Source organism: Mytilus galloprovincialis, chromosome 1 (assembly GCF_965363235.1).
Source record: "Mytilus galloprovincialis chromosome 1, xbMytGall1.hap1.1, whole genome shotgun sequence".
In the NCBI taxonomy this organism is placed as follows: domain Eukaryota; kingdom Metazoa; phylum Mollusca; class Bivalvia; order Mytilida; family Mytilidae; genus Mytilus; species Mytilus galloprovincialis.
This window is the reverse complement of record NC_134838.1, coordinates 122237793-122249489: the sequence shown is the minus strand read 5'-3', so window position 1 is coordinate 122249489 and position 11697 is coordinate 122237793. Positions and strand designations below refer to the sequence as shown.

The 11697-nt window shown below is 31.4% G+C and overlaps 1 protein-coding gene across 2 annotated transcripts in view; it reads right to left on the bottom strand.

Annotated features, from left to right (window-relative positions):
* Nucleotides 1-8091: 8091 nt before the first annotated feature.
* Nucleotides 8092-11697, bottom strand: part of LOC143056271 (pyrokinin-1 receptor-like) — a 41802-nt gene continuing 38196 nt past the window's right edge. For both annotated transcript variants that reach the window (XM_076229366.1, XM_076229374.1), the window contains exon 3: nt 8092-8892. In XM_076229366.1, the coding sequence (XP_076085481.1) occupies nt 8324-8892 (569 nt within the window). In that variant the 3' untranslated portion in view covers nt 8092-8323. The remainder of the gene's footprint in view (nt 8893-11697) is intronic.

The following is an 11697-nucleotide window of genomic DNA, read 5'->3' as shown; positions in this document are numbered from 1 at the left end:
AAAGAAGATTACTTGAATTCAGAGAGACTCAACAAATTTGAATTCAGAGAGACTCAACAAATCTATACAGGCTATAGCTAAGTTCTTTATTGATTCCCAATTTAGTCTTTTAATGGTTTTAACGAGTGAATACGAGCGAAAGGCCAAATGAAATCCTTTTATACCGCACCGTGATACATTTAAATATTATTCCTTACTTTCACTTCGTCAAAAAGTAATAAACGTTTGCAACTAGCTGAGATAATAACGTCTCGTTATTTTAAATTATTAAGATTCGGCCCATTGACATGTAACCCTAACAGCAAATAGGCATTCTTATAATGGCCAGGATGTATGTGTGTTTTGAAGGATGCGGCTATACATAAGATCAATCGTTTAAATCGTTTATTGGCTGTAACTGGTTGAAATGTGCAAGTTCTGATGTTGTGACATGCAGTCCAAACAATTGCTCTAAATATCAAATATCTTGAATCGAAAATGTTTTGGTGTTCGGGAATTTATTTCAGAGGTTAAGGATAAAGAACAAGCTTGTTTCCGATTAAAATTTCGAATTAATTTTTACATTTGAACCAGTATTATAATGTGTTATTGTCTATTACCATGTAACCCCGGTAATCAAATTTAGTATACCCAAAAGAAGAAATGTTTTGTGCTAAATCATGCATTCTGAGTTATAAATATTCAATTATTTTTTGAAAGGCAGAAGAATATAATTCTAGGAGATTCCAAATGCCAACTTTTGTTTAAAAGAAACCATTTATTCGTACAATGGGAATTAAAGTTTCAGAATATTGCATAAAAAGCAAATTTTGTATTGTAACTTCTTGCATTAGATATCTTAAAATTAACCAAGTGATTTACAGCTCTTTTTATAAATATGATCATCGCTATAACAGTAACATCATCAGTACCATTTTTCAGTAAGTGGTTATTCATTAAGTCGTAGAGGTTCTTCCTTGGTAAATTATGTCGTATTATTTGTACAACTATAAAATAGATAAAACAAATGTAAAAAGAAAAATAAAAAAAAACAAAAAAAAACAAGATCCTTTCTACGATATTTAAGTTCCACTGAATAATCAGGTTTTTTCATCATTGTAGGATCCTCTTTCTAAAAACAAGTTGTACTCATGGCGCAGAAATTTTTCAGGCTTTGAGAAATAATAGATTTTCCATTTGATCGGCAACTTACTCAATACAATAATATAAACTGGTTTTATTTGCAACTCATTCTATTGACCAATTGGTTCCAGTTTAAGTTCCTCTCATAACTTTAAAAATTGAAGTAGGATTTTTTTGGCTTTTAAATGAAGAGTTAAGTAGGTTCAATCCATCATTTTCACCATAAGAAAATGCCTTTACCAAGTCAGGGATATGACAGTTGTTATCCATTCGTTTGATGTGTTTGGGCTTTTGATTTTGCCATTTGATTAGGGACTTTCCTTTTTGAATACACATCGGAGTTCAGTTTTTTTTTTTTTTGTCTTTTTCTTATGACTCTAAATGGATACCAATACAACCAATGTACTGACAGAGCTTCATGCTGTCAATATGTTTTAGTTTTTTTATTCAAATACTAAAGAAAAATTAACGGAACATCGATGCCAAGTATCATCTATGAATGCTACTGATTTGATTCTGTCGTATTCCTATAAGAAATAAACGAAATAAACCTTTGTATTCGAGACTGATTGTGTGCAAGCATATTTCGAAGTAAGTCTTATTAGTTTCAAGCTCAAATTTGATATTGGTGATTAAAATAATTGGATGTTATAATTAACGAAATTGTCTTTTACACTTATATTTGTAAATGCATACTAATAGTATAGCATGCAAAGGGAAATGCCGATATTGAAAGAAGAAACGATAAAAAAAAGTATTGAATAAAATGTAATATACATATCTGCATCTTGGTATATTTTAAAAAAGAATTGCAACTTTGCAATTTGCTCACACAGTTAACGGTTCTTTACAATGTGTTTTAGAAAAGTAGCCAACTGAATACTAATTTTCTACAAGCTACATATGCAATTATTTCAAGAGACGTATACTCAAAACGTCACTCGTCGTCCAATAATTAAACACCATTGACAACATCTTTCAATCATACTGATACAGAAAGACATTGCTAAAGGATTGTAAATGACCTGGTGATAGGAAAGTTGTGCTACATCCATTACAAACTGAGCTCACAGAGATTCTGGAGCTCGATTCCAAAATATATTTAATTAGGAAGATTATCATTTTCCCGGTCGAAGTTCTGTGGATTTTCCTCCACTAACACAACTGGGCGTTGTGATGTAAATAAAAAGCCAAATGTGCTAAAGAGGTCTGAAGCTGAACTTGTAAATAAACTCATCATATATACCAGGATTAAATTTTGTATTTATGCCACACGCCGGTTTCGTCTATAAAAGACTCATCAGTGACGCTCCAATTCAAAAAATTAAAAAAGGCCAAAAAAAGTTGAAGAGCATTGAAGACCAAAATTCCTAAAAGTTTTGCCAAACACAGCTAAGTTAATCTATTTCTGAGGTAGAAAAGTCTTATTATTGCAAAAAATCAAATTTTTGTAAACAGATAATTTATAAATATGACCATATCAATGAAAATTCATGTCAGCACAGAAGTGCTGACTACTGGGCTGGTGATACCCTCGGGAAATTAAAACTCCACCTGCGGTGGCATCGGCCAGTGGTTGTAAATAAACTCATCAAAGATACAAGGATTAAATTTTGTATTTACGCCAGACGCGCTCTTCCCTCTTACCCTAAGATTCAAAAGCTATATTCCAAGAAATAACAGCTTAAATCATTGGTATAGTACGTAATTATTTTCACAAACTTGGAACTTAAATGACCTAGCTATTTTCACAATTACATGATAAAAAATACATAAGCATTTTTTATCCCATCTAAAACATTGTATGGAAATGCAGAATGAAAGACACAATAAAAATGATTTAATGCCACTTAAATAACGGCATCATATCTGGGGTTTGAAGAATATTTGATACTCAGTTCTTTCACACAACAAAATTTTGTAGGTTCCATCATTTGGTTTTGAGACATTATACATTTGTATGCTGTATATGTTTGAGAATGATATTTTTGGGTGTAGAAATAACAGATGTTAAGCTAAGAAAGAGGGGAATAGGAAAGTCGCGGCCAAAATTTACTGAATCCTTGCAGTCATTAAACATTATTTCAATACCTATCGCGTAAAAGGCATAAGCAAACATCACAATTTGTAAAAGTGTTGACATAAACATAGCACAACAAACCAAGAGAACATGTCAATTTATAAAGAATTGAGCCCTCCTAACAAAATTTTAAGTGGAATATTTCGTTTTTACCTCAGGAATAGATGAGTTGGTTGACCGTTATGGAATAACCGTTTCACAAATGATATCTGATATGTCCCTTACGTCGTAACTACAATCCCCTTCCCTTTCATGAATGTGACCTACTGAATTAGACTATTTACCGGATTTGATATCACATAAGCAACACGACGGGTGCCACATGTAGAGCAGGATCTGCTTACCCTTCCGGAGCACCTGAGATCACCCCTAGTTTTTTGGTGGGGTTCGTGTTGTTTATTCTTTAGTTTTCTATGTTGTGTCGTGTGTGCTGTTGTTTGTTTGTCTTTTTCATTTTTTAGCCATGGCGTTGTCAGTTTGTTTTAGATTTATGAGTTTGACTGTCCCTTTGGTATCTTTCGTCCCTCTTTTTTGGCAAAACTTTTAGGAATTTTGGTCCTCAATGCTCTTCAACTTCGTACCTTATTTGGAATTTTAACTTTCTAGGATTCGAGCGTCACTGATGAGTATTTTGTAGACGAAACGCGCGTCTGGCGTAAATACAAAATTGAATCCTGGTATCTATGATGAGTTTTGTTTTCAAAGATAGTTTCTGAGACTGCAAATGGGATATCCTATTAAATCATATTAATATATTGTCTTTTGTAAACAATTCAATATTTATTGATGTGGTTCCAGTAATATATCCTCCAGAACTAGAAATTAAAGAAACAACAGACAAGACTTCATCTTTTGATTTGAGGTCCTTGGTTAAAAAAAATAAAAATTAGGTCAAGGTCAAAGGTCAAGGTCATGTTCAAAATTTTGATTTTGGCTTGTTATTTCTCATTTTCAGAAATCTTATAAGATATTGACAAAATATTTTCACACAATTGTTAGTCGTGACTTGGAGATACACATAAATTTTAGTCGAAAGGGTACGTAAACATTTGATGCGACTTTTCCCCCTTTTATATCTAATATCAGTCATATGGTAATATAACTCATTAACAATATAAAGCAGAGAGCTAGAGTCTTTTGATTTGAGGTCCTTAGTTTATGACCTTGAAATTGAGCTCAAGGTCATATGTTAATTTAATGTTCTAGATTTTGACCTTTGCTTTTACCTCATATGTATTCATGTTAAATCTATTAGACTTTTTGTATTAGTTTGGAAGCAATATGACGTTGAAAAAGCTAACCGGAAGTAGCTAATTTGTGTAATAAATTATTGTAAAAGTATGTAAAACCATATATTTTTGGAATCAGCGTCAAGTAAACTATGAGACAGTACCGGAAGTAACATATTTTGAACCGGAAGTAGAAAATTATCTCCCTTATTTATATCTTTTTGTATTGAAACCTTATATTTTTGGAATCAGCGTACAATAAGTTGTCATTTGATGCTGAAATTAATATTTAAAAACCAAATTTTAATATTTTCATATCAAAATAGATCCATACTGGTGGAAAGACCTTTTTAATTTGTATTGATTTGTTGACATATTTGTATGTTTTTATTTATATAGTGATTAAGATTATAACACAATGTTCACTGCTGTACCCTTGTATTGGAAATTTTTACATATTTTGTCTGTTTGTTGTGTTCACACAGTGTTGTCAATGTAAAGGAATTTTAAGTGACTAAGTTTTATTTTGCTGTTTTGCCATTTGAGTTCGGTATTTTTGATATTTTACTTTTTACTAATTCTAACATTTTGACACATGAATTTTGTAATTACAATTTCGCTTTGGTGTTTTTCAAACCTTATGATCCACATTCAGACACAACAGAGTCAGTGATCAAGATTGAAGCACTGGAGTTAAACAGTACATTATTCAAAATCAAAGTTTGGTGCAAAAATAAAGCAGACTGAGCCCGGAGTCAGCCGATTTACCCACTCCGGCCGAGGTGTACCGATTCCTAAGTCTACACCATTTCCATCCTTTTGTTAAAGTATCTTAATTATGTCTTTCCACGTTTCCGTGTGGAAAGACCTATTGAATTTGTTCTGATTATTTTTTTTTTTTTTTTGTTCCGCCTAATTTTTTTCTTGCGGTGTAAAAATGTTTCAAAAGATTTCGCTTAGTTTTTTTGTATATGATATCATACAGTCTATATGCTTTTGAAACTCACCCTGTTTAACCAAACACTTTTCTTTGTAAGAGTTATCTCCCCAAACACTGTTTTTCTTGTTATCAGATCTCCTCCGCAACCGTAAAAGAAAGCGACAAATTTATTTTTCCAAATTGCTCGTTATATCCTCAGGATGTTACGTTTTATTTTGACCGAAGCGTTACGAAGACTCCAAATGAGAGTAATTTCCCCTTTTGTATTGAAATAATAGAGGCTTAGGGTCTTTTCATTTGAGGTCCTTGGTCCAAAAATATGAAAATGAGGTCAAGGTCAAAGGTCAAGGTCATGTTCAAATTTTTTGATTTTGGCTTGTTATCTCTTTATATTTTCAGAAATCATACAAGATATCGACAAAATATTTTCAGACAATTGTTAGTTGCGACATGTCATAACACGTAAATTTTACTTAAAATGGTACGTAACATTTAATGCAAGTTTTGCCCCCTTTTATATCTAATATTAGTTGTTTGGTAATATAACTCATTAACAATATAAAGTAGAGGCCTAGAGTCTTTTGATTTGAGGTCCTTGGTTGATGACCTTGAAAATGAGCTCAAGGTCATAGGTAAATTTAATGTTCTAGATTTTGACCTTTGCTTTTTCCTCTTATATATACATGATAAAGCCACAGGACTTTTGGCAAAAGGTTGCAAGCAATGTGACCTTGAAAAAGCCAACCGGAAGTGACCTTTTGTAAACCGGAAGTAGCCATTTTTTGTACTAATTTAATGTAAAAGTATATAGAACCATCTATTTTTGGAATCAGTGTCAAGTAAACTATCAAAACATACCGGAAATAACATCTTTTAAACCGGAAGTAAAAAATGATCTCCCTTATGTATATCTTTTTGTATAGAAACCATATATTTTTGGAATCAACGTTCAATAATCTGTCATTTGACTCTAAAATTGACATTTAAAACCGAATTTTAATATTTTCATATAAAAAAGATCCTGGTGGAAAGACCATCAATGGTTCTCTGAACAATTGGTTTTTAATTGTTGACTTTAATTTTTTTTTTTTACAATTATCCTTCTAATAAAATTGTGCACACTTGCATCAAGCTGCATTCAGTATAATGTGGATGAAGGTGTGCGGGTGTTTAATACACTCAGTGAAATATTATCACCCGCGACTTCATCTGGGTGATAATTGTATCCCTCGTGTGTTAAGCTATCTTTACACTGTCATTCAAGAGCAGTACACTTATAATATATATCTGCAAAAACATTATAACTTCACATAACAGTAAGACAACATTTCGATCATCTTGATACGTAATGGATTAGAGATACATAATAATCTGGAATAATTAGGATTTTTTTTGCATATTCCACCTATCTATAATGCTAATATGTGTAACGTCTCAGTACCCATATTGTACTCATTCAGCAGCAGAAAACCTACGAGTTTTCTTATAGTCTAAATAATTTGAATAATTTATGATTTGACATTATGCACAGTTTTCTACATAGCTAAAGATATTTAAACATAAATATATACATATATATCAACAGTGAAGTATTAACTGGAAAAATAAACATCTGTTAAAACGTTGCCATGCGTCGTCCACAAAATTTCAACTTTTAAAAGAAAGAGCAATATAAATATGTAACAGCTATGCAATTTCTTTTAAAAAAATGTATTGTGCATAAACTTTTATCATTTGCTTTGAAGAAATATAACAAAGCATTCGCTATTCGAAATTAACGGATGTGAATTTAAGCATGGATGCAATTTGGGTAGTTCTCATTACAGAAACATTGTAAATTTTCAGTCAATAAACTTTGTACCTGTAGTGAACTTTCTTAGGCAAAGTTGACTTTTGATGTATATTGCTGTTCTGTTTATAACCTTTTATGTTTCGATGTTCTTTAATGTTTTATATGCTATGCATTTCGTGACATGTGCAGTAATTTCTTTATACGTATAATATACAAATGAACACAACTGAAATTGAAATCCCTGTGTAATGGGTTGTTCACCTTTTCCCCAGTTATTCAAAGCTCTAAAGTGTGTGTGTTGGTTTTTGTCTACACCATTTTGTATTAACTTTTTGGTGTGTTTTTTTTCTTCTTCAAATCAGCATATTCTCTTGCATAATTTGATAAGCCATTGTTCTTAATTGAAGTATCTTCTAATGGACAATAATTTTTTTTTTTTAAACATAATTATCAAGAATAATATAGGCAATAAAATAATTATGCAGTTTTGAATAAGAACGCCACAACAGATTTTGATATAAAACAAACCTGTGCGATAACATACAATTAAAAATGTCTTTTCTTATTCTTCAACTTTTCTTATTCAAGTAATGAATACATATCTATGGCATTGTCCTCTTTGTCTGTCTGACTGTAATGGAAAAATATACCAAGGAGGAAATTAACAGGATTCAGTCTCAGTGTATGTGCAAAAGATATCCAACTTTTTTATCCATTGTTTTTTTTTTTTTAACAATTTATCTGTTCATGATAGTGTTTTTCTTTTGTACTCTTGCATCATTAGCGTTTCTTTTTTACAATTTAATGTCTGCCGTTAATTTGAAAGCATGTCTTTGCTCTAATGAGTTGCATTACTTTTGTCAACTAGTGACGGACATCAAGCGTAGGCGATAACCTAAACCTTTTAATGTGATCACACAAACTTCCATTGGAAGAGATAATAAGCTTTTTATTAAAAAAAAAAACCGGATTACTTTAATTCAGAAAGCCTCCAAAGAACTGTCCAGGATATCACTGATTTCTTTGTTGATTCCTAATTAAGTCTTTTTATAGTTCAAACAAGTGAATAAGAACGAAACGTCAAATTAAATCCTTTACTCCTGTTAACATTGCACCGTAACACACCTACATGACATTCCTTATTTTCCATCTGTCAATACCTAACAAACACCTACAACTAGCTGAGATGTGTTACGGTTGCTGTCATAGCACTTAATTTGAAATAAAACTTTATCTATTTCTTCTTCTTGACACATTTCGTCCGTAGATTTTAAACTACTTCCGCTAATTGACGGTGAAGGGCTTGCCTTTTTCGTACGTTGAAGTTTCCTTTCTTCTACAACCTTGTCTTTTACAATTTTTTGCATTGATTTCTTCTTACAACTTCCTATAATACCCAGAGGACCAACGGTTGTATAACTAGTTTCTGTTTGTCCGTTTTTATGTACAAATTTGTAAGAAAAACGTCGTGTCTTTCGGTTTTGTCTTGGAATCTTCTGACAACATGATTTAGCAAACGTCTGTTTTAAGGCTTGTCTAAATTTTAAGGACATGATACTATATAATATAGGATTGATTGTACAACTACAGAAATAGCAGACACCGGATGAATAAAAGAGTATCCGATAAACTCTTAATAAAAATGGCGACCATGATTCTATGTTTGATGTCACCAAACGTTCTACATGAAAAGGTGCCCAGCAGACAAAAAATCCAACAACCACTGCCACTGAAAAGAGAGGAAAAAAAGATTATAACTGTAATTTATATTATGAATCAAACTTTGATTTTAAGTCATATTTGTTTTGTTTTTTATAATGTTCTCTTTTACATTTCAAACTTCATCCAAACTTTCATGCATTTTCATACCAGGACTTAAACTATCTAAACTTATTAAATACCACCTGCTGGTGGAGATTTATTTCCCCGAGGCTATCACCAGCTCAGTAGTCAGCATTTGTGCTGACATGAATTATCATTGATACGGTTATATTTATAAATTGACTGTTCACAAAATTTAGATTTTTTTAAATACTAAGGCTTTTCTACCTCAGGCATAGATTACCTTAGCTGTATTTGGCGACACTTTTAGAAATTTTGGTTTTCAATGCTCTTCAACTTCCTACTTTATTTGGCCTATTTAACTTTTTTTGGATTCGAGCGTCACTGGTGAGTCTTTTGTAGGCGTATATACAAAATTTAGTCCTGGTATCTATGATGAGTTTATTTACTTAAGAATATCACTGTATGATTTGTTTCATTATAATGAGTCTTATCTTGAAAGTAAAATCTTAAGGGCAAACGATACAGTTTTGATTCCGTATTTAAATTTTGATGAAAATTTGCATTTAGGCTATTGTTTACCTGATTAAATCAAATATGTAATAAAACATATACCACCTTCATGTGCTACTTTTTGAGTAAATTTCAGATATTTCCTCAAAATATGGATTTGTGGACGTATTTTTCCTTTCGATAGAAAAACATAACTTTTTTGTTTTAAAAGATAAACACGATCTGTTCTTTGTTAAATTATTTGTAATTATAAATATTGCATAAATTTGTACATAATATTTTTACAAATAACTCAAATTTATCAAATGTTCTTGAATGTAGGAAAAAAACGTCATTTTTGCTGTGTATTCATCAAATTAAAAAAATGCAGTTATTTACGTTCATTTTTTTAATTTCTAATCCTAATATAACAATGAAAATGAACATTTTTGTTAAGTTGGTTCGAATTGGTTAATGATTCTTCAACTAATCAGAAACTATACGAGACCCAGGCGGCTATGTTTGTTGACGAATCAGTACCTAAGTAATAGCACTAAGAAAAGACTTAGTAAGATGAATGTAAATATATGTGACTGCCATACAAGTGAGTTGTTTAGCTAGCAATAAATGCAGGTATTATCCACTATTTTCTACATAAGAAAATGCCGGTACCAAGTCAGGAATATGACAGTTGTTATCCAATCGTTTTATGTGTTGGAGCATTTGATTTTGCCTTTTCATTACGTACTTTCTGTTTTGAATTTTCCTCGGAGTTCTGTTATTTAACATTTTCCTTTTTTTTTTTTTTTTTTTTTTTGTTTCGTTTGTAGTTTGTATCGATCTGATAAGTTATATCCTTTTCAACTGATTTTTTAGGTTGTTCTTATGTAGTGCTGTTACACCGTTTAACCAGGTTAGGGAAATGGCTGGCGCGTCCGTAAACATGATTAACCCAAACAAATTCTTTATGTTTAAAAATAAGGAGATGTGGTATGATTGCCAATGAGACAACTACCCACCAAAGTTTAAATGAAATGGATGTAAGCAATACCTATCAAAAGTCAGGATCCTGAAGTTTAGTGGTTCTCGTTTGAGTAGCTTTTTATTATTTTTCTTATTCGTTTGATTTTTTTTTTTTTAACATTAATCCTGTAGTTTGATTCTCGTTTGCATTGTTTTACATTTGTCATTTCGGGCCATTTTATTGTTTGTTGTGTAGAATGGTTTTGCTTGTGGTGAAAGACCGTCACATATGTTGCTTACCTTCTAAGACATTTGATCATGTAGAGTGTTTCATTGGCAATCATACCACATCTTATTTTTTTATGCTAAGTGTAGTTGTTAAAATGATAAGAAGAGATCTTCTCGACAATATATCCATTCAATAAACAAAAAAGGTAAGTATAAGTAATGAAAGGGACAATCAAGGCACATAAGGTAGGTCATCAGCTGAATAGAATATGTAATAAAAACAAAGACGTATTCATAATGTGTGAACACAGCATATATCAGGTCCAAAAGTTTGGAATGCCAAACATACAGTTAGAGGTAAATTTTTTTGCCTTATTGTGTTCGTTTTGTAATTTGCAATCTTTGCTGTTGTTATTTCAATATAGTGTTTCTATTTTTTCCTACCGTTATATTATCTTTGCAAATGATTTGTCTAAATAAACCACTTATAACATTAGATTTTTGATGTTGTATTGAATAAATAAACCAACCACTTGAGATTAGTGAAACCCTTGAAAAGATGCTTATAACATTTAAAAATAGAAGCCTTGCTAATATCTCTCTTCCAAATAATGAATGAACACTATAAAGCTGACTATTCTTATATCGTTATTACCTTCTACAAAAATCTTAATTCCCAAAGGTACTTATTCTCCCCAAAGGGACGATTGTCATTTCACGGCAACATAAAAGTGCTTTATGTCAGCTTTAACGATTTTGATACAGTTTCGATCATTTTAGTTAGAAAGATTGAATTTACATGAAAAATTATTTAATAACGTTTTTCTTCCCGGCAGCTTGTGCGGAAACTTTACACAAATTGCATGTTTATTAATTTGACAAGCATAGACTGCCTTGAAGGAGTCAATAGTTTAAAACAAATTACATGTAGATGAACACTTGACCGAAAAGCGCGTAAATTGCCTTATCCAAAGCGGCTTATTTTCTATTTAGCCTTCACTTTAAATTATCTAGATTAAAACACTACCAGTCCTAAATATGTGTAAATTGAGTTATACGTACCGTAATG